Here is a 23,095-nt window from a genome sequence, read left to right as displayed (position 1 = left end):
ACGAAAGTTGTACATGCAGTAAGACTTGAAGTTCCTAAACCAGTCTGGGCTTTTATTCTGAATCTGAATGCAGCTGCAAGGCTCTATTTGTAACTACTGCAGGCAGATTAGCGAGTAGTCCTACATGTTCAACATGTCCTACATATTGTTAACATACAGCTGAGGAGGCGCCAGCACTCTGGTGTATGGGCTCCTGCCTTTTGGCTGTCTCTGGCTCTCAGCTGTATGGAAGTTATGCCAATAAACTCCTATAGATCCTATTGAGAAACTCGACGGGCACACCCAATTCGCCGCAAAAGTTATCTTTTTTTGTGCAATTTATCTTCTAGGTATATTTTAATTCAAAGTCATCTTTCGATGTTTCTGAACTGGCCGCAGTCGTTTAATGTTTGGGGAGGGCAGTGTTTAGCGCGTTCAGCTTGCGTGTCGCGCCAGATTAAAAGATGGCGCCACACGCGGGCTGTCCGGCGCTGCAGCGTGACATTTGCCGAAAAGCCGCTCGGTGGACTGCGCGGCGCCGATACGGCGTCGTACTACAATCGATAACTGTGGTCTCTCGCCTGCGCTGGACCCGGTGCCCTCCATGACGGCCACTTGACCCGTATTTCTTGTAGTTTCCCTCACACTGGGGCACGAGTGATACGGAGGTGTTCGGGGAGCCCTTGGGCGGCGTTTCGTCTAACCACGTCGTCTGCTACAGGTTGGTGCATCGCGCGACCGGCCCACTCCGCGAGGCGTATGGAACCGAAAAATGCGGCACTCCGCTGTTTTCCTCCAAGATGTTGCCAATAGGGCCGATTTGATAATGAGCTAATAGCAGCATACGTTAGACAACTCGATAGTTATGTTGAGTGCGTTTTGTATAGTCTGTTCGCCATATATAAGGCGGGGAAATAAAGGAAATCTCAGCAAATGCGCACTGTTAGAGGCTCCGGTAGTGCGGGCCGCGCAGATTTGCAACTGTTGCGCCAATTTATTGGTTTATGGCCCTACGCGGATGGCGAGAGGCATTCTCCTTTGCAAGGGAACTTTAATGTGCTTTAATGGGAGTTCCGTGTTAAATTGTGGCGCATAACACTAAACCAACAATCATACCCGTCTTGATTCTCGAAGAAATATGTAGCAGCTTGTTTTAACAATCTTGGATGATCAATTATAATGGTATTTGTAGAGAAATGTTGACCTCTTCAATTACACGTCGCGGACGGACGTGCTGGGTTGATTTGCTAATTAGAAGTGCACACTTAGCGTTTATTTGTTTTATTTGGCTATGAAATAAATATATTGCACCATTTTTTAGGAAATTAAATGCATAAGGCATTATGGATTTATAATGCCTAATGTATTTTTTCCCCGACACGCACATATGACAGGCCGGTGTTTCTCGTGAGTCGTGAATATGAAACCGGAATTCGTAGCTTTCTCTGTCGAGTTTAAAAGAACGATGATTAATTTTAGATCTAGCGTCCCAGAGGTGTCATTTCGTAGGCAACGTAATTCTAGTCTTTGCGCGTCGTCTCTTATTACCGTGCGTGATTGATCGTTTGTGACAGCTGCTAACCAGTTAAAGAGCACAACCAGCACAACGCTTCAACGCTTCTCGTTCGTCCAGCCGAAGCCAATCCGTAGCTCAACGTAAAGGAGCGTCCTTGGCGCCATAGAAACGGAGTTTGGATTCCGTTGTCGGAACGGAGCACTTGCCTTGTCGACAGATTTTGTTTATCTGGGATATCGCAATCCAGGATATTTCCCAGTGATGCGTAGTTACATCGTTTTCAGTGGATCGTTATCGAAGAGGATATGTCCTGTCCGCTGTGCGGGCTGACAGTTGATAACGTGCCTGGTGCACCTGCGAAATTCGTAAACAGTTGTGGGTGGTTCTGTGCTCGCACACTTATTTGGATGTTTTGCGCCGTTTTAGTTGCGTAACATGCGTTGGTGCGGTACGGTTGTTTTTCTTCAACGTCGACGATAGTGAAGTTACCCTAGGATTTTTACGGTCAGAACTCTCTGGCTCCCAGTGCCGGCCAAGTAATGGGATCTAGAGGTTCTTGCATGTACGTATCCCTAGGGGACCGCGGTTATGTTTGTTCATATAAAATATGAGTTAATGCTAAAATAATAGGCCGCTTTTGCTTCTTTTCCGCCCTAGACAGGGAGTCATGAACAGAACCTGAACAGAGAACAGTCAACATGTTTGAAGGTGTGGTCGCGCACCTTCTAAACAAGTACCTCGGAAAATATATCAAGGACCTCGACAGCGAAAATCTCAATGTGGGGATTTTTAATGGTAAGTTTCTTCGTTTAAAGGAGCCAATTGCACCCGCGAAAAGAAATGTAACTGCAAACTTTAAGCTGCTTGATTGATATATATGTGTTCCCCAGTAAAAGTCTTGTTGGATGAAAGCATCGTTAGGAGCAGCTGTAAGACAATGTTGTATGGTTTTCGAAAGCACGTAATCGTTTTCAGAGCATAACCACGAAAAATAACTTCTTCCTTTGCAGGAACTGTGCAGCTAACTGACCTCAAGCTAAAGGCAGAAGCATTGGTATGTGTTCGCCTTTGAACGCATACAAGCATTTTGACATTAGCTTGTGCATTCAACTCATAAATCACATTTCAAATTTTTTTTGTTGCATTTCAGTACGAACTAGAGCTTCCCATTGAAGTCAAAGCAGGATGTATTGGTAAGCGATACGAATATGTATAACTTGTCACTTTTGTCCTTTGCACTTTGGAGTAAGATAAATAAACCAGGTGGCAAAGGCGGGGGAAATAACAGGGCCACAAGATCGTTCTTTAATAGATAGCAACTCATATATGCCGGAAAAACTGACAAAAATCCCAGTTTTTCCCAGTATTGGCCCAAAGTAGCCAGAAATGACCTAAAAAAGGCAACACTACTTCAAGTTCCTATTTGATTGCTCAAAAGTGCCGCTCAAAAAGTGTATGGCAAGTAAAAAAAATGCCTTCCAGTTACAACGAACAAAGAAAAAAAGATAATAAAACTGGCTTGCCGGCCAGTTTGCTCTAGCAGGGAATCAAAAGATGGTGCCATGCGATACACTTGCAGAGCTAGATGGGGTACATGTATGCAATGCCCAATTGTTTGGTGTGTGGCATGGAGCACAGCATTTGTCACAGCCGCTGGCAACATTGCCAAGCTATTTGATCTCAACATGCGTGATGATGATGCATGTTGCACCCCCCTCAGCCTGCTGTGATAACCTGCACGCGTTCTTCCCCCTCGCCCAGTAGGCACAGCCTCGCTGTGGGCAAAGCCTTCTCAGTTGAGCGTGCTCGCAGGCAAGGTGTCGGTGGACATCCCGTGGCTGAGCCTGTCCTCGGAGCCCGTGCTGGTGCACATCGAGGACGTGCTCATCCTGGCCGGCCCCGTGGGCAACGACCCCTACGATGCCGACAAGGAGCGCCTCCTGGCCAGGGCGCGCAAGACCAGGAGGCTCGAGCTGCTCGAGGAGCCCTTCGCCGAGAACGAGCTGGGTGCGCGCCGCCCAGAGGCTGGCTCTGTTTGCTGCTCGTAGAAAGTTCGAGAGGTTGAGCCAATTTAAGTGCAAAAACTAGGTCTGTATCAGTAAAGGTGGTCACTAACCCACCGTGTCCCAAGGGTCCACATTTCTTGGTGTTGCTTGTGTCTGCATTGCACAAATGACAAGTTTCGCCATGAAAAGTGCACAAAACAATGCACTTTTTTAATTTCTTTTTTTCTTTGATTTATTTAATTTTCAGGAAGGTGTTCTGCTTTTTCCGAGGCTTCTTTCCTTGTTTGTTCTTAGTGAGCATTGCTGTTACACTGGGGCTTTGGTCATGTGGCAGTCGAAGTGTGCATGTCTTCTCTCACTCTGCGCAGATAAGCCAAGAGGGTTTTTCGAGAACCTCATCGGAACCATCGTGAACAACGTCCAAGTATGCCCCTTGTTCCTTCGCCCTCTCTTTTTCCCTTTTTCTTTTTCGGCCATGTCGCTTATTAGCCAACTGTACCGTGCTTCTTTCTTCTCTCCTTTACTCGCCAAACAAAACAACAGGTGTCGGTCCAGAATGTGCACATTCGGTACGAGGACACCATCACTAGCCCACAGTACCCGTTCGCGTGTGGCATGGTGCTTCAGTCGTTGACAGCCATCACCACCAGCAGTAAATGGAAGCCCATCCAGTTGGACTCCGCATCCAAGACCATCTACAAGGTGAGCTGCTAATGTTGATCTCGTTATTAAGTTACTCTGCTGGAACAGCACAACCTTCTAGGCGTTGTCTAGAATCAAAGAACCGCTTCCAGAAGGAATTACAAGTTTAGAACTGAAAGTGTAAGTGCGGAAAAAAAAAAAAAAAGGAAATTTGAAGTCAATAAAGCAGCTTGGTTAGCTGTGTAGATTATTTTGAGAGAGTGATCATCTGTTGGAAAAGAAGGATCTGTCTCTATAAAGTAGTGGGATCAAGTGAGCTGTATTTTGTGTGTAAATAATTTAAAAGCAGAAGGTGTGCATGGGGCAGAAAAAAGGGGAAATGAAGTTTGTTTTGAACAACACTGAAGTTCGGGTTCTCCGTTTGGCTCGGGCTACCACGCTGTTACAAATTCTAAAGTAGTGTCATTGTTGGGAAGGTGAATGTCTTTAAGTTATGCAATGAAGCACAAAGATGTGGATTTTATGGTAAGGTAAGTTATGTGTGGTGCTAAACTAATTGATGAATGAAACCTGCATCTAAAAAGTGGAAGTGTTTTAAAACCATACGTTAATAGGAAGATTGGCATGGAACCTTAAAAAATCATGTTAATAATGTTTTATTTACTGCAGTTCACACAATACGTTGCAGGAAAGTTATTTTTCATAAGATGCGGTGTAGTGAAATTATTGTTCACGTCACCAAATATTGGAATTTTTCGTTTTCATAGAAAAACAATTCCTTCTGTCAGCGCACTAAAACTACCGAAAAGAAAAGGGAACTGCGACAAAGAATAAAATGAAACATGCGAGAAAATTGATCCGTGTGTCTGGCACTTTAATAGCATGTGGGCCTGTAAAAATGGCAATTGCACAGGGCGTCATTGTTTTGTGCTGCATCTCCTTGTATTTCAAGGTAACTTTTGAATAGCATCTGACCACCCACGTAATGCAATTATTTTAGCTTTACATCTAGCCGCTGGCTCACTGAGTGCTTCTGATGTGAAGATTTCCCAGCATTTGCTCCTCCTCGCAGCAAAGGCTTCCGGTTGGGTGCAAATCAGCCCTGTACATCATTCTGGGTGCACATATTGCATCTTGCAATGCCTGGCTTAAAAATTTTGCCTGCAAGCGGTATCAGTCACCTGTTTGCTCTCATGTTGTTTCAGCCTTGTCTGTGGCCTTGGCACTGTGCTATCACTTTTCCAGCGCACTTTCGGCCTTTCTCACGTTTACTGTGATGACAGATAGCGCGTATGGCATCAAAGTGTTATAAACACTTTTCGCTGGCAAACAAAGTACTACAGGGTTACTATGCTGTGTGAGTGCACTGATAGAAGCCAGAGAAAATGTCAATACCACCCCTTTTTTATGTTTGCAGCTTGTGAAGCTGGAATCATTTTCCATTTACTGGAGTTACTCCTGCTCAGCCAGCGGCCTTGTCCGGCATCAGCTGCCATCATCCAATTGGAAGGTGACGACCAATGTTTTATGGTATACGCGTTGTACAAAGGCAACACAGAGAATATTGTTGCGTCTTAGTAGACGGAGGTGTAGATAGCAGGATGGCGATGTACCTATTTATTAGGCGTAGCGCTACACCGAAGAGTAGAGGCAGCACGGCGAGGCTCAGCGGAGATGGCTGAATCAGTCTGGCCCGCGAGCGGTGGACCCACACATTTACGTCGTCGTCTTCAAACACCTGGTTGGCCAAGAAGCACGGAACGTAGCACTAACTGGGGATTGAACTTTGCACGGCGATCGCACACATCACAAGCAGGGCATCGCGGCTTGACAAATATCCACGTGACAATATGATTTATAATTCATGTGTGTAAACCACGGCTCACACAAAAAAAGTTATCATGATTTGGCCGTGAAGTAGGCTGTTTGCAAAAGAGAAAATGTTCATTTTAATGGTCTCATTATTCTAATGTTTACTTGTGTAACCTGATGTGATAGGGCTTTTTATGTTGGAGTATATTGGTAATATCTGGCTTGCAATTGAAGCTTGATCCCGAAAAATTTGATTTTTCAAAATTTTTTGTTCATTTTGTTGTTAAAGGGGTACGCTGGTCTTAAAACAACTTCTTGTAATTTTCAAGAAAACCATGCGAAACTTGTCAGTCTTGCTGCTGCTTTTTTCCCACTGATTTCAAATATGTGATTATTTTTCAGCTCGTCAATTAGTTCCCAAGATAGTTAGAGATAATTACCCATTTTTGGTCAAACAATAGACAAAACAGTATTGGTCTTAAAACTGTAATCTTTATATTTTGCAATACTACAAACCTTGATGAGTGTAATAATTGAAGCAGTTTTTTCATGCATTGCTTGGAACTAATTTTACATTAGAATGAGAAACAGCTGGGCGAGTTGGAAGGGGTTCATATTCAAAAGTTTAACTCGTCTGTGTCCTTTCTTGTATTTGTCTTTCACGCAGTTAAACTTTTGAATATGAACTAATTTTACAGTTTGTAAACTTCGGTGTTTGTAATGGGCACTCAAAATAGTTCCTTGCCACTGGTGCCATCAAGGTTTTATGAGCTGTAAAATTAGTTCCAAGCAATGCATGAAAAAACTGCTTTGATTATTGCACTCATCAGGGTTCGTAGTATTGGAAAATATGAAGATCACAGTTTTATGACCAACACTGTTTTGTCTAGTGTTTGACCAAAAATGGATAATTATCTCTAATTATCTTGGGAACTAATGGACCAACTGAAAAAATAATGGCATATTTGAAGTCAGTGGGAAAAAAAGCAGCAAGACTGACAAGTTTCACAAAGTTTACCTGAAAATAAAATAAGTTGTTTTAAAACCCCTTTAAACATTTTTAATTCAGGATTTATGAAGATGGAGTTGCAATCTTCTTTGACAGTTCTTAGGTAAAGCTTAAACTTCATTCAAAATGCAGCAAATTTGTGTAAATATATGTAGTTGTAAAAGAACTGCCCCTCTTACATTCACTCATGAGGTTAGTTTGAGTCACATAGTATCACCGGGTTGTTTGTCTTTTGAAACATGTTACCTTAGCCCATGAGAGTAGCTATAACAGCGTGTAAGAAAACTCGAAAGAGGAAAAAATATGGGCAATATAAGTGTTGAAGTATCCATTCTTTTTTGGCTCAGAATTATGGGTGCCTTGTGTATAATTGTTGCGTTGCCGGAGAACCAAATCTTTCCTTTCCCCCCCCCTTCCCAGAACTTGATGAAAAGGGCCCTGCAGACATTCAGCATTGGAAGTGACGAGTTTGACTTTGGTAGGTATTTTGAAAACCCTACGCCAGTGGAACCCATTGTTCAAGCGGCCCGCCCCCCTGCTTGTCTTGTTTGTGCCAGTGCTCAAGCCGATCTCAGCCAAGGTGAAGATTATCTTCAACAAGTCACTGGAATCCAAGATCCCCAAGCTCCTTGTGGATGTTCTGCTTCAAGACGTGGCTCTGCAGTTGTCCAGGCAGCAGGTGAGCTCTTTTCTTCCAATGTGATGGCTTGTGTGGGACCTTGCCTGCCTGCCTTCTCACTCCACTCCCTGTTTCGCTGTTGTCACCCTATGTGGTGTGGACAGGTGATGGGGAGGGTTGGAGAAGGGCTCAGGAGCTTGCATCCTTCCCTCTGCATCTTCCCCCATCCCCACCCACTTGTCCTCTATACTAACTGTGGACACCTCGACATCCCCACAAATGCCAGCTCACTTACAAATACGTCGAAACTGCGAGAGTGATTCTTCTGTAAGAAAATGGGTGTGTGGAAAAAGCTTTTGATGTCGCGACTAAAAAGGAGAAGCAAGGCAGACTTCAGTTTTGTGCATTGGTTAACGATAGGTTCAAACATTGCATGTTGCAGCGTTTGCTGCCGTAACGAGTGTTGTTTTCACACTGAGCACAGCCTGTGTTGTGGTGATGTTCTAGACCAATTGAAATGAAGTTGGGGATGACCAACTATCTCTGGTAACAAAGTGATTAAAATATTTTAGCACTAGTTTTGTGCTTACGGAATGTGGGTATAACAAAGACCGATATGACCAAGTGATTTTTTTATTCCTGCCAAGTTTGGCGTATTGGTGGACGGTGAGAAACACTTGTCTCCACTTTCTTTTGTGTCCTTGTTTTGGCACTTTTTTTGGTGCTACTGTATCAGATAATTAACTTCACTTTCACTGTTTCACTGTTTACTGCATCTATTATTGCTCCCTAGTGCGATCGTACCTGGTGAGGGTGAAGAGGGTGTGCTAAAAATAAACAAATAAAATAATTTAGTATTCCAGAAACTATGTGTCATGAACCGAAATGAAATACTGGGGTTCATATGTTATATGAAAGCTTGTTATCTACAATGGGGAAAAGAGGCGAGGAAGTCATTCTTTGCTGCGGACAAAGACGCGCATAGTAAGCAGTAATTTTTGTCTACGTCTGTGTGGCTGCATCACCAAGAATGGTGCTTTTGACCCGTGACATTGTGTTAAGGCACCTCATTCTCTCCATGTGAACACTTGGGTGATAGCAGGCGGCCACAGCTCAGATGAACTTTGTCTGTGCCACGTGAATGGCTTATTTAACCTGAGACTAGTTCAACATGCCCTTCCACAGTGCCCCTTATGGCCTGCATGCATTGTCCGCCTGCCACACTGCATTGTAAAGGATATGCAACTTTGGTTCCAGTACCTGGAAGTGATTCTTCTCGGTCAGTCGTTCACGCTGATGGAGATCAACCAGCGGTACCGGAAATACCGGCCGAATGTTCCCCGCAAAGGCAATGCCAAGGCCTGGTGGAAGTACGCCTTTGATGCTGTCGTGGGAGAGTACATCCGGCCTTACTCCTGGAAAGCGATAAAGGAGCACAGGTGCGTGCTTGAAACTGCCAGCCTACAAGTGTGTGGCATGTCTAGGCAGCCACAACTTTGGGGTCTTACCGACAGCTAGGGCCAGTGCAGTGGCTGAGGTCAAGTTGTGCTGCTTGGCCCAAGGGTGCAGATTCGGTCCTGGCTGCGGCCAAAAGTGAGAACTCCCGTGTGTTGAGATTTCGGTGCATGGTAAAGATCCCCACGTGGTGAAAATTCACCTGAAGCCCTCCGCTGTGGCACGCCTCATAGCCGAGGTGTAGCTTTGGTGTGTAAACCACCCATTTTTCTTCATTGATAACTGGGTTTCTGGCAGTCCACATTATCAGTTTATGTGCTGTATTTGCACTGTTTACCCATGTTGTTTTTAGGATGCAAGCAGTGCCTTAGCAGACTTATTGTCTCTGGTTTTTGAGAAAAGAGGGGCTGGAGCTACTAAAAAGTGCAAATTACTGGTTGACATTTGAATCTGTGTACAAAGAATGTATCTTAATACTACATACCATTGTTTTTTCCTGTAGCTGAAGAAATTCTAGGCATGCTATGTGGCACGGGTGGCACGGCTGTTTTGTGTGTGCTCGAGGTGGCCCCGTCTCAAATTTACATCGCTAAATGTGGCTATAATGCTAGGAATAGCTTCTGATCTTGCAGTGTGCCGATGTGCCAGTAGGTCATCCATGTTCCAAAGTCTGGGTGATTGCGCAGTGCTGGCAACCAAGCCCCTGTAATTAGTTTGCAAGTGCGAGGAATTTTGCCTTCCCCATCCCCTTTGCACTGGAAGCGGCTGATCAGTGGACTGCGCATTGCCTCCAAGTCCTACCGGCTGAGGGGCCCTTGCGGCAGCCTGGCACTCTGTTGATGGGGGGGTGTGGGGGCGCAGGCAAAACTACCGCCAGTACAAGGAGCTGTACAAGGAGCGGCTGCAGAAGCCCAACGACGCCGAGGTCAGGGTCGATGTCCAGATGATGGAGGACAAGCTCAACATTGCCAACGTCATCATGGCCAGGGAGGAGGCCAAGCTGGAGGTGAAGAGGGGTTGTGTTTGTGCGAGGCAGCCCGTGTGGCCGCAGGGGGAAAGAGGGAACGGCAGGTGTTCCTGTCATTTTTCGGATGGCTTCACGAGGGAGCAAAAGCCGCATTGTGAGGCCCTTACCGTGCTTGAGAGTGCAGCGTGTCTGCTTTTCACAAGTGCGGCAAGGTGTTTTTGAAAAATGAGAGGCATCGGCATTGAGCCGACTGGTACACATTTTTGTGAAGGCCAATAAAGTGAGGGGAATTGACAAGTTGGAAGGATGAATGAATGAAAAGTCTTTATTGTGGAATGGCTCTTTGGCCTAATATAAAGTCTGGTTTTATGGCGAATAGTTGTATAATTAGAATTACTAATAGAGAATGGGCCTCCCCGATTATCAGTCCCAGATTGGCCGCAGACTGCCCGAGACACGATCCGGCACTCAACTTCCCCATGTACTCACTCCTGTGGGACTTCCGGCCCGAACACGTCCTCGGACTGCCCGCAGGCCATCCAGGGCTGGTACATCGAGGATGCCCAATGTTCGTACTTAAAAGAATGCAGAAAATCTTTTCAAGTACAGTCAGGAATGAGTGAAATGCAAAAGTGGAAAAAGTGTTTTAGATTTAATTTCAGAGAGGTTGAATAATGGTGCACCTCAGCTCTGCACGTGTGTGATAGTGACGATGTTGCCGTTGTTGTCATACTTTCTCCCACTGCCGTAGTTTGACTCCGCCACTATTTTTTTGTCCCCATCTTTGTCACTCCACTTGTTAAACTGTTTTCTGCACCCTCGGTTGTTCCACTTGTCTTACCATGCCTATGGCAGACCAATTTAGGAGATGAATCTTGGTCTATCTTGGCACTCCCAGGCGGCTTAACCATTTTCTTCTTGGAACTTAGTTCATAAGTTTTGGCAGGTAACTTTCATCAGCTGTCCTTGAGACAGCTTGTGCGTGTGTGTGGTTAAAATGTCCTTATCGCAGGCTTGCGAGCGCGCTCCTTGCGAATACCTTCCTGTTGTTTCCCTGCAAGCGTGGATGAGAGGCAGCGATGCTTGTTGCGGCCCGCTCCCTTGCAGCTGCTGCGCAGCGAGCCCAACCGGGCGGTGCCCCGCAAGAAGGACCAGGGCTGGTGGGCCTCCTGGTTCGGCGGGGACGAGGAGCCCGAGGAAGAGATCGAGGTGCTCGGGGAGCGGGAGCGCAGCTTCTGGTCCCGCCTCACGCCCGAGGAGAAGGAGAAGCTGTACGAGGCCATCGAGTATGCCGACGCATCCACCGAGGTCCCCGAGCACTACATCGCCCACAAGGTGACGACGGCCACGCCCCCCCTGGCCGGCTCGCTGAGCCGACGGCCGTTGGCGTGCCGTGCAGGTGAACTTCACGCTGGCCAACTGCACGCTGTCCCTGGTGGGCAGCACCAGTGGCCACGAGGTGCTGGTGGCCACGCTCACCCAGTTCCTCACCAGCCTGGAGACGCGGCCGGGCGCCCGGGCCTTCAAGGTGTCCGCTCGCACCGAGGGCTTTGTCGTCGAGGGAACCTCCAGCGACCACGACCTGGTCACCGTCCTCTCCGTGGACAAGTCCGCCAGCGGTGGGCACTGCCTGTCTGCCGTTCAGTAGCCACGCTTATCCTCTCGCCATTGTACTGGCTGACGCACTGCATGGCCTGCTTGACCTTATTGTCAGTGACGTCAGGTCTTGAGAAAATCGTGACTGGCGGTTTACTGCCTCCTGGCCTACGGGCTGTTTATCATGACTGGATTATTGCCTCTCTGGAATAGCAGGGGTCCTAAGATTTTCCTAAATTCAGCTCCGGTGAACTATGACTACAGTGGCTAGAATAGGAAAGTGTGATTACCGGCATGCAGCGCCTATGAGGCGCTTTGAAGCCGCCGATAGGGATCCGCGAGGGGGCGCGCGTGATCGTTTACACGTCGCCTGGTGAGGCGCGCGCGGATCGTCTGCAATGCGATTGATGCTTTGACCAGAGAGAAGCACCGCTTGTTTCCTGTGCCGTAGCAGGTTTAACTGCCTCCAAAGCAGAGCCACAATTTTGTGCCGGCCCGCTCTACGGTGTACAAGTCCTGCAAAAAGAAACTGTCGTTGTTTGGCGTTCCGAAGAACGCGAGTCTATATTGGCGCAGTGGCGACGAGCAATACCACGTACTGAGAAGCGGCTCAAGGAAAACACCGCTATGTGCGAGCTACACTTCGACGTAAGGTAAATCTCCCGTCACATTGAACATACCGTGAACGGAGAAGTTGTCTCAATCTACAGGGGCAGGCCTCGGTTGCCCCCGGAAGCTGTGCCCACGCAATTTCCCAATCTTCCGAAGTACCAGCCGAAACAAGTTCCCCGAGCAGAAAGTGTCAAGCGAGAAGCGCACCGGCGCACCCGCGGCCTCACCCAGCAATAAAAACGCTAAGGATGGTGACTCCTCTGTGAGTACAGAGTTTGAAGAACCCCATGCTCCTTTTCTGTGAAGAACTTGACCTTCGGCAACATGGGAAACCACACGCTGAGCGTTTTGCCCTTCACAGTACCTTACAGCGTGTGTCGCACTGCGCAGGATAAAGCCAAAGCCCGTACACGTACCCTTGCAGACATTGGAAGCATTTACGAACCATCTGGCATACTGAAGAAGCCTGCCACTCTCCCCGTCCATGACTATCAAATTCGTTTTGGTCCTCTAGCTGCACTTTTACACGAAGGCATTGAAAAAGGAGAAGGCACGCCTTTTCGTGAAAGGAAGAAGCATTTAAAGCTCAATCACCTCACGTAACAGCAGAATCGAACGTCGAGCAGAATCGAACGTCGAAATGCTTGAATTTCTTCACACACACACGCACGCACGCACGCACGCACGCACACACACACACAAAGAAATAGCAGCAAAAGGCAAGGCCCATTGAGCAAAGAAAGTTGATGGCTTCGAGCCTTTGCAATTATGAACAAATCATGAGAAATTCACCAAAAGTGAGTAGTTTTTGTCTGTTTGTAACGAGCACGTCGAAAATAAAATGCGTGTTTACCAATTCCCAATTCTCCAATTTGCTTCATAAGTGTCCGAGCCAGCCGGCTATATTCGGCCGTCAAAGTGCGCCCAGTCGGTTGCAAACTTCGATTGTAGTACTTTAAAATACGACATTCATTGCATCTCAGTTTGCGCGACCACGTAGAATAGCTATGAAAGAAAATATATTCGTACTCCATACTCCGCCGCCGTCGCAGCGAACGTGTAATCGTGCGACAGCGCCACCTGGATTTTCCTCCTACAGCGTTACGCGGGAAAGGGCCCGGTCATCACACTTTCCTATTCTAGCCACTGTACTATGACACAGGAAAGGTGGCAGGGCGAAGCCAGATTTCCTGGCTAGCTTTGACAATGTGTGCACTCGAAAACACCAATCTTGCAGCATATGTGCAAGAAATGCTAGGTGCTGTAGCTAAGTAAGTGTGAAAGTTCTCGTGAAATGCTTTTTTTCTCTCCCCCATTTGTCTTCTGGCTTGCTGCTTTGCTCGCATTGTTTGGGGAAATGGCAAAGAGCAGATTGTTCAGAGAGCAGCTTTCTTGGCACAGATGCCAAAGGCAAGCAAGAGTTGCAGAACTTGTTATTTTACTACCACCTTCAGTTCTGTGGCACGATGACACCAAAGCAGTGAGGTGCCAAGCTGGGGGTATTCTAATTGGCTTTTTTGATAGTACAGTTGTGTTATGGCACCGCCTCATTTTGAGGAAATTGGCGACAAATGAAATTATCGAGCAGTGCACATTGGAATTCAAAACTCTTGTGCCACCCCACCAGCCAGTTATACAGACCCCATTTGTTGTTGCCATTGCAGAAATATCGCCACAACACGTGTTTGCCCTTGACTTTGAGCAAAACCCACTGGACATCAACGCCAACTATGGATTGATGCTCTATGCGGAACCTGTCGAAGTCGTCTACAATGAGGTAAGCGAAGCGTGTCTTTTTTCCCCCCCTCCTTTTCAGTGGAGGTGCCTTCTAGAGATGAGTGAGGAACCATTCAGAAAAAGTACGATTCTGGGCAGTTATGTGAAAATATCACCAAGAATGATTTGCTTGTTAGCAGGTGATTATAAACGGTGTTTTTATTTTAAATGTACTTTTGTGGACCACGTGGAGCCATTCAGTTGGTATGGATGGCAATTCAAAGTTTGATCATGGAAGGTTTTGTTTCTGTCTGAGTTCTTTACTAGGTACCGTCACAGCTGCTCTTCTGATGGAGGCGAAAAGCGAAAACGCCGTGTGTTCAAGATTTCGGCGCATGTTAAAGATCCTCATGGTCAAAATTAATCCGGAGCCCTCCACTACGGCATGCCTGATTGCCTGTGTAGCTTAGGATCAATCAATCTTACTATATCAATCTTACTATCAATCAATCTTACCCCATAATCAATCAATCTTACTAGGTAGAAACATAATTTGAAAAGACGTTGCTGCAGCGATCTGTCAGAATAGTTGGCAGTTAGCTATTTGCTATTTCCTCTTGCTGGTGCTAGTAGCAGCTAGAAAACAAGTGGTCTGCTTTTCTTTATTTTAAGTTAAGTTCAGTGTCACCTTTCATGTCTTATCTTCCAGCACTCTGTGTCAGAACTGATGACGTTCTTCAGCATTCCGACCGTGTCAGCTGCTGATATTCGCAGCATTGCAGCAGAGCAGTTCAACTCTTTGGCCACCTGGAGCAAGACAGGCCTGCTGCATGCCTTGACCCATCGAAAGGTTTGCCCCTTCATGCCGTCCAGTGTGGATCACTGTGCCTGGGGAATGTCAAGCCCGCAAAAACAGTTGTTTCACAGACATGGCATGGCACTAAGTAAGAAGCTATCTTGACACAAAATCACGTGAGGGGGACCAGAATTGGGAGGCGTGACACTTTCTTGCTTGATGAGGCAAGTTCAGTTGTGGTGTTTCTGGAAGGACTGGCTGACGCTGTCACTTCCGTGCTTCAGTGGAATTTCACTGCCATTGGCATAATCATCCTAATTGTCACTGTCATTAACCGACTTGTGTTCGTTACAGGATAATAGCGTCTCTCCAGGGTGAAAGGGAGGTGGAAGGTTGGTGCATGAGTTTAAGGGCCTTCCAAAGGTAGCGCAACAGCAAGCATCTCACACTAACATCTACGCTGAAAAGGATGCGTAAAATATTACGGCAGGCAATTGTGAGTTATATATGATTTTTTTTTTAATTTATTGCTATTAAAGGGAGACTAAAGGCTGAATGGAATTTTGCTGTAACTGAAAGATCATACGTTTTTTAGCTTTCTCAGCCTTTGTTAGACGAGCAATGAAGCGTTATTTGCTGAGAAATGAGTAAATGCAGCTGGCATTTCTCTCACCTACTTCCCTTTCATTTTTTCACGATGTAGCCATTGCGTCACAAAATAGGAGTGGAACCCTGGTGTGGTCTAGAGCATTAACGCTGGGATCGGCCACTTTTGCGTCTCCAAACTATGGCCGACTACAGCAGCATTTCTCTGGCCAAGGATACTGGCTTGGACTTTCATTTTTCACCGACGGAATGAGAAAGGTGTCTAAATGCTCAAGCGGCCGGTGTGCCTGCCTACTTTAGCGTCATAGACTCCATACAGCCGGCTGCTAGCACGGAGGGCTGCGGCGAAGCCGCTTTTCAAGCAACAAGTGCCTTTTCGAATATCAAGCGTGGCGTCCTGCGCTCCCGGCTGTTGCAGTTCAGGAGGGCGCCTTCCCTTCACCTCGTGTGGCGATCACAGCCGTCTCATATTACCTTCTCTTGCGTGGTGCAAAACCTGGCATGAAATAAGCACTCTTCACGGCAGCTGTGTCCAGTAGTCGTGTGGCGCGCTGGACGCACGGCAGAGGGGCAGAGTGACGCGCACTTTACGGATTATCAACAGCGGCTTGAGGTGAACAGAAAAGCACAAGGGCAAATCAATTAGCTAACCACTCGCAGTAAGTTCATGTCACAAGTGATTATGTTCAAACTGGGCGCGTTTTACTGCTAGCAACGTTTTAAATGAAGTGTTACTCCTCCCCCTCCTCCACGTGTGAAGAACGGCAGATTAGGTCAGGCGGGTCACTTAACCACCTTCAGGGCATCTTGTTCCTTTTATTGCTGCTAATGAAAGGACTTTCTGCCTGCTGCCGGGTATACTGCTTGCAGAAGCTCGGACGCTCACCATAGGTTATTGACTTCGCTAATTGTGCACCAGCGCTTTTCGAAAACGAAACTGAAAGGATTATGGCTGACTGAATAGTGAGGGAAACAGCCCCCCTCGCAGTGTAGAAAAAGCTGTAGTTTGTAGATTCGATGAGCTCGTGGAAAGCTTTGATTTACGTCTTTTTCACAGGCTCATCTACTTAGGGACTGTTTGTTTCAGGGAAACATCCATAGATGCTTCTCCAATGAGCTCTCGCCGTTCACAACTTTGGTGACATCACAAGCCGTAGTACTCAAAAGCGTACGGGGCGTTGTCCACTGTTTTCACAGTTTCTGGCGTTTTCTGCCTTATTGAACAACTGGCAGTTTGCGAGAATGGTGTACTTGGATTCTCGGCACCGTAATCCATCGATACAGGCCAACTTGTGTTCACCCTTTAGTGTCCCTTTAAGTGTGATATAGCGGCTCTTTCAAACCCTTCCCACCTTCAGTCCTAACAAAATTTTGTCGTGAATTGCACGAGATTTTCTGGAAATACAGCAAGGTGAGGGGTGCTACAGGGACGGGAAATTGCGGAGACATGGCCTCCGTCTGTTCCCTTCATACCTTATGTGCCATTCCCCTCCTTTGATTTCATTGGCACCACCTTGGGGCGGCAGAGGTGACAAGTTCTCCGTATCCACCCTCCTTCTCCTCTGATGCCCAAGAATCTTTAACGTGCAACCCTAGCTACCCATCGCTCTCCCCCAATTTCTTTTGCTGCCCTGTGGGGAGCTGACGGTGCCACGGCCTTCCTCACTCACCTCGTCTGTGCCTTCATCGCCGGCCTTGCTTTATTGCACGCCTGCTACTGCGCACTTATATCTTGTACATCTTTTCCTGCTTTATGTCATAAATTCCGGTCACATGCGAACAACCGTTCACTTGTCCCCTTTCAGACATTTTTCTTCAACATTGAGTTCAAGTCTCCATACTTCGTAGTGCATGAGCACGGATCATTCCAGAAGTGAGTAACCCCCGCCTTTTAATGTTTGCTCCGTGTGTTCATGTATTGGCTAGAAAATGCTGAGTGGCTGGGGTCTGCATTTTTGCCTTTCTGATATGCAGCAGTAGCAATTACAGTAAAACCCCATTACAAGAGACACCCAGGGGACCCGGGAAAACAGGTCTCTTGTATGCAATGTTGCTAACATGGTGAACATAGAAAAACCAACCAAATGGTTTTCATTTGAATGTCTCCTATAACCAAGTGTCTCTTGTAACAGTGTCTGTTGTAACGAGGCTTTTCTGTAGCACTACAGTGCACCTCAGAACCTGGCTGCAGCTTTGGGGCATAAAAATATAAAATCAATCAATAAAATCTATTTCGAAATTTTAGGTATCCACAGATTTTGCTCCTGACTTTCCAGTCCTCCATTGCAGCTGTGCTAGCATTAAACTTTTACATTTACAGCAGAATTAACTGTTTATTGCGTCTTGAAAAAAAGAACATTTGGATAAAAAAAAAGATGAACATGCTATATTGAGTTATTCACAATCTGTATAAGGTCCCCTGCTCAACACCTTTACAAATACCTTTCTAATTTGTCACATTTCCACTTAGTTAAAAGCTCGGGAACAGTGCTTGTGTGGAGACCTTACAAAGAAAATTGTTGCTAGAATGGCATAGAGTTTCCCATATATATTGTGAATCAAAAATTATTTTGTATTTAAGTTTAAAAATTGTTTTATTCAAAATCTAACATTAACATTGTAAAATGTGGGCTTTGAAGCAAGAATTACAATGGGAAATATTTGTAGTACCTGCTCCATTATGAATATAGAGTTATTGTTGATTGCCCCATTTGACAGTACCACTAATGTTGAGAGAGCAGGCTTTTATTAAGTGCTTCCATTTAGAAATTCACCTTCGAAGGATGTCTTTACACACAGGAAAGTTGACATTTGTGCCATCTTTTGCCTTTTGTGCCTTTAGGAGCGGCAACATTTTAGTGATTGACATGGGAAAGTTGAGCTTCAAGAGCGATCTCCAAAGCGATTCCCTTCTTCTTGAGGCAAGTGTTATTCCCCTCTTTCCTTCTTTGCATGTAATGCCAAGGAAGGTGGAACTGACACGGGTCCAGGCACCTGAACCTGGATGGAGAACTTTTGGGTGGCTTTCATCGATAGATGATATGCGCAGTTGTAAACAAAGGGGATACACTGAGTGTAAGAAGTGAGTAGTACTCATGTGGAACTGCCAAAATTTGATCGCATACTAAGTAAGAAATCTCATTAATGACAGTCGCAATACATAGTGTTGCAGCCAAAGGTGGCCGCCAAATTTGGCCAAAGTAATCAATGAAATCAAGTGGACCAAAATGAAACTTTTCATGAGTCGTCTGTACTGTTATAAATAGTGTTGCCTGGCAAGCCTTTGTATGTGCAAGCCAGGTTTAGGTGACTAAAGCCATCTCCATTGTGCATCGATTTGATGTGGTGTGTTTGGGCATTGCGCATTTCAGGAAGCCACCAAGATGGAGATCGAGGAAAAGCTTTACGACAGGTTCAATGTCTGCCTGTCCGACATCCAGGTGCTCTTCACCGACTCAGGTGCCCACTCCTTGCATGTTGTGTAACGTTGCTAATTGTGCTCTGCTGTGCAGTGACTTCACGGAATGGGAGTGTGTTGTTTGTAAAGGAGGGTGGTGCAAGGCTGGGCTCTCCACGGGCGCAGGAGACGAGTGGCGCATGGCCCGGCTTCTCCCGGAGTCGGACATGCACCTGGTGCCCAAGATCAAGCTCCAGGCCCTGTTCTCCAACAGCGTCAAGCCTGACTACCGATTCCTGCCAAGGTGGGCTGCCGCCGCCGCACCATCCCCGACACTGAGGCTGCGTAAAAGGAGCCACAGGCTTTTCTTCCCCCCCCTCCCCCCATGACAGTATCAGCTGTGAGGAAGAAGTTCTGGGCCTTTGCAGAGCTGAATCATCATTGCGTTGATGGGAGGACAGGGAAATGACACATTCAAGGGATGATGGGGAGGGGAGGAGCCAAGAGTGAACGTGTTGATGTGGTTGGCCGAAAGTTTCGGTCCTCCGCGTTGTGTGTTTCATCAAACACCCTCTCTCATTGGTGTCATCTTTGCTGAATCGGGATTTGCCAAAAGCTAGATTGTCATATGTAGATCAGAGCAGGGGTAAAGGCGAGCCTAAGGTGAAGAGAGGGAGGGGTCAGCTGTGGAAGATGTCATGTCAACATCCACAAAGCACCGAGCCAGCTGCACCAAATCGCAGCAGGCAACACCTTCACTCACACACACGCACACGCACACGCATGCACGCTTTGCAGTCGCTTCATCTGGGGAAAGAAGCAGCAGTGGTGTGGGAACAGCAGCATGACCATGCGTGAGAGTATGTGCGTCTGCATAGAGAAGCGGTCTGTCCCAGAAACAATAGTCTGGGCAATGAAACCAGAATGGATGCAGTAATAAATAAATTCTGATGGTGATTACATCTAGTGCTGTAGCTTTTGACTTCCACAATTGATTTCAAAGAAAGAAAGATCATTTCTATTTCTTTGCAAAGGGGCTCTGCCACCTTAGGGGATTCAGTCAGCGAGGTGAACTAAGTGGAATCACCTGAGCTCATCTTGATGAAACTGTGCTTCATATTTATGTGGAGTAAAACAGGAGGAGGCACAACCATAGGCGCAGCAAGCCAGGCTTGTTGGAATTGATTTGCCAAGGCACCTGAGTGGCTCAAGCTTGTCTTGCAGTTGGCCATTTTGCAAGAGCCTGTTGTGCAGACCATTTGTACAAAGGGAATATGTGGGTGTTTGCAGAGTTCGCTTTTTTGACACTGATTGTGGAGTTGCTGGGAAGCACGCAAGTGTGGGCTGGGGCCCAAAACAACCTGCGTACATTAAATTGGCTAAGTGGGTACAAAGTAACATAGTTTCTCAATATCACCCAGAGAGGAAAGTGTCGCTGCGATCGCATGCCGCCATGGGAATTGTGGGTACTGTAGGAACCGGATTGGCAGCAAGTGGCTAGTACAAAGGGCTATGGATTAGGCTTCTAGGCTCTGAAGTGCTTGTTAGTTCTGTTTTCGACATGCTTTTCCGTTTTCGGGATGCCAATTTTTGGCATCCAATGGCTATCACAGATATGTCTAAATAACAGCGTCATTAGCACTTCACGCTTGTGCTCGCGTTAGTGGCGAGTTTGTTAAGATGAAGGGGTGACCACATGCAGTGACGGTGACAAGCGACGCCAAAAACGTAACTCAAAAGGTACAACGGCAGAGTGTACTGGGTGACAACGACAAGCGAAAAAAAAAAATTAATACACTGCCGCCAATGTCCTCTGTCGTCGTCGCTTGTCGCTACAGTTCACTGTATCACCGCTGCCGCTCGCTTGTGGGCTGCTTTTGACCGGAAAAAAGCGGGCGAGGGTCCCAGCGGCGTGTTCTATCTCTTCATACCGCTTGCCGCCGCCGCCCACACTACAGCCACTAAATAAGCTAGCTAGCCCACACTATCCATTTTCTGCACACATTCAGTTACGATTTTCACGTCGCTCGTCACCGCCGCTGCGTTTACTTACCCCTTGAAGCATGCACTGCCTTGGGCAGGCACAATGAGGCAACATACATAGCTACTCGACAAGCCAGTATTTATTTGCAATTTAAAGCGTTCATGCAATTTCATAATGCTTTGCGCGCGTGCTTGAAGACTTACTTGCTGTAATAGGCTTCGCCTCTAGGTTTATTTATATCTGCTTGGACAAAACAAAGAAATACGACGTGATTACATCATTCCTGCATCTCTTTGTTGCATCTGCTCCGCCTGCCAAAGCGCGTAGCATACGATAATAATACTGTATTAAGAGGAAGCACGAACACAGTTTAAGACAATTTGAATAATTCTTTTCAGCTAAATATTACAAAAAACCAAAGAAAACCTCACCCAGTTTGGAGTATGTAATAATTTAAAACTAAATCTGGGACGGACCGCTGTATCTGGCGGCGTGAGCCAAAGGCAGAACTTCTGCTTTTTTTTTTCTTTGTAACTTTCACATTTATTTTAAAACATAGGCCCTCTAACACAGTGTCTTATACAAAATAAAATTTGTTGACAGCGGCACTTTCGGCAGCAATTTTTTAAACAAAAACTCAATTTGCGTAGACGCAAAGTCATTGCCGGCCATGCCACGCCAAACTTCCGGCCGAACTACACACTATGGCGGCACTCATGGAGGCGTAGAGCGCCTTCACCGAATCACGTTGACGCTAGCGCCAGATTCCACTCTAGGTGAGTTATGGTGAGAAACACTATGCAAAGCAATGCTTGCTACAAAATGATGTAATGATCTTGTAATGTAGAGGTACCTATAGCCCAGAACTGAAGGAAGAGGAAAAAGAGGTGCAGATAGCAGTGAAAGGTGTGAAGTTGTGTCTTTTTCTGCCCTTGTCTTTCTGCAGGCACAAGTTGAATGTCTCGGTGTCAAGCTTAAAACTGAACTTGTCGGACCGGCGTCTGGGCCTTCTCGTGGAGTTTGCTCACAACTTCCCACTGCCGCACTTGCTGGCACCCGGGGATGCTGTTGACGGTCCGAGCAAGGAGCACTTGGAGTGCCTGGTCTGTGGCAGCGTCAAGGTGAGGCTCAGCACAGGGTCTCCTCGGCTGCTGCACGGCCGTCCTTGGAAGGCAGACTCGTGGCAGCGGTGTTTGTTTGCCGTGTTTACCTCAATTTGCTTTAGGAGACAGCAGCGTGGATGTTAGAATTGGTCGGGCAGTCAGAGTCGCATCCTGCAACACATGGAGGAAAGAAAGCTTAGGAGAGGCCCCGATGGCCACCGGCGCATTGCGAGAAGTGCGGAAGAAGTGGCGCAATTTTTTCACCTCCATTGGAGGTGCTGGCAACCGTGCCCTAGCAACGGCACCGAAGGCCGGCCGAGCTGGTAGCCAATGGCCGGCAGGCAGATACGAAGCAGACGACAGTGGAGCGAGTGAAGGCGGAGGAGGTGAAGCGTGCACGCAAAATACAAGCAAGACAAGGTGGCCTACCCAAATGGCGTTTTTGGCCTCAGTAGAAGTGACGTCAGGGCCTTTCCTAAGCTTTTCTTTCCTCCATGCTACAATGTATAATAATAATAATCACCATCATCGCCATCATCGTAACAACTGTGAATATGACATAGAGAGGTGTCCTGTTCTTTTACTGAGGCAGAGTTGGTGAGTGTGTGTGTTGCAGCGTAACGGGGCCAGTAGCCGCAGAGACAGTCGGTGCTACTGCCCCTTTTGCCGTGCAGGCTGACGAGAGCACCAAGGTGGAGCCCTCCACAGAGGAGTTGAAGCTCATCCGCCAGCATGTGACCGAGGCTCCGTCCGCTGCGCTGGGCAAGCCGTCGCGATCTTCCACGCAGCTTTCTATAGCCGGTACGCCTCACGCCCACTCTCTTCAAGATGCACATCGCTGGGCGGAATCGGGAAGCATCAGTAACCACTCATGTATCTAGAAATAAGCTACATTTGAGACAGGCATCAAAGATGCTAAAAAATGCGCGGAAAGGTGGGAGCAAGCTGTCTGGAAGTAACTTCTAATTTTTTTTAATAATGTTGCATTGTATAAATTAAAGTAGCAGTCATGTGTTGGTGTGCTAAATCAGAGGGAATGTTTTCAACTGTTTTGCATGTCAGATTGAGGCTGGGCTTGCATGGGGTTTTCCAAGAGTGCCCCCCCCCCCCCCCCCCCCCCAAAAAAAAAAAAAAATGTTTTACAGGAGGCTTAACTCTAGATGGTGGTTTCTTTTACCTTAAGACTCAGAGGAGTTTGAAGTGTTTATATCTATTGTGGTTTGTGAAGTATGACATTGTACAGCTTGGCATTTCAACTATACAACTTTCCTTTTAGAGTT

At 46.8% G+C, this 23,095-nt stretch overlaps 1 protein-coding gene across 6 annotated transcripts in view; it reads left to right on the top strand.

Annotated features, from left to right (window-relative positions):
• Positions 1-496: 496 nt before the first annotated feature.
• LOC144152957 (intermembrane lipid transfer protein VPS13A-like) overlaps positions 497-23,095 on the top strand; it is a 139,995-nt gene continuing 117,396 nt past the window's right edge. For 3 of the 6 annotated variants that reach the window (XM_077684552.1, XM_077684550.1, XM_077684546.1), the window contains exons 1-22: positions 1,647-2,057; positions 2,153-2,290; positions 2,506-2,549; positions 2,646-2,688; positions 3,308-3,502; positions 3,870-3,925; positions 4,045-4,203; positions 5,561-5,653; positions 7,385-7,442; positions 7,522-7,643; positions 8,841-9,022; positions 9,900-10,044; positions 11,113-11,340; positions 11,405-11,624; positions 13,878-13,990; positions 14,639-14,779; positions 17,137-17,204; positions 18,174-18,252; positions 18,703-18,790; positions 18,915-19,032; positions 21,659-21,833; positions 22,490-22,616. In XM_077684552.1, coding sequence (XP_077540678.1) covers positions 2,194-2,290; positions 2,506-2,549; positions 2,646-2,688; positions 3,308-3,502; positions 3,870-3,925; positions 4,045-4,203; positions 5,561-5,653; positions 7,385-7,442; positions 7,522-7,643; positions 8,841-9,022; positions 9,900-10,044; positions 11,113-11,340; positions 11,405-11,624; positions 13,878-13,990; positions 14,639-14,779; positions 17,137-17,204; positions 18,174-18,252; positions 18,703-18,790; positions 18,915-19,032; positions 21,659-21,833; positions 22,490-22,616 — 2,551 coding nt within the window. In that variant the 5' untranslated portion in view covers positions 1,647-2,057; positions 2,153-2,193. Of the gene's footprint in view, positions 701-1,646; positions 2,058-2,152; positions 2,291-2,505; positions 2,550-2,645; positions 2,689-3,307; positions 3,503-3,869; positions 3,926-4,044; positions 4,204-5,560; positions 5,654-7,384; positions 7,443-7,521; positions 7,644-8,840; positions 9,023-9,899; positions 10,045-11,112; positions 11,341-11,404; positions 11,625-13,877; positions 13,991-14,638; positions 14,780-17,136; positions 17,205-18,173; positions 18,253-18,702; positions 18,791-18,914; positions 19,033-21,658; positions 21,834-22,489; positions 22,617-23,095 lie in introns of those variants that run through there. The other 3 variants (XM_077684548.1, XM_077684549.1, XM_077684547.1) reach the window with 3 other exon arrangements.

The sequence above is a fragment of the Haemaphysalis longicornis genome, unplaced genomic scaffold (assembly GCF_048455015.1).
Source record: "Haemaphysalis longicornis isolate Haplotype H1 unplaced genomic scaffold, Haemaphysalis longicornis Haplotype H1 scaffold_9, whole genome shotgun sequence".
NCBI lineage: Eukaryota > Metazoa > Arthropoda > Arachnida > Ixodida > Ixodidae > Haemaphysalis > Haemaphysalis longicornis.
The sequence above is the reverse complement of the archived record's forward strand: the minus strand, read 5'-3'. Positions and strand labels throughout refer to the sequence as shown.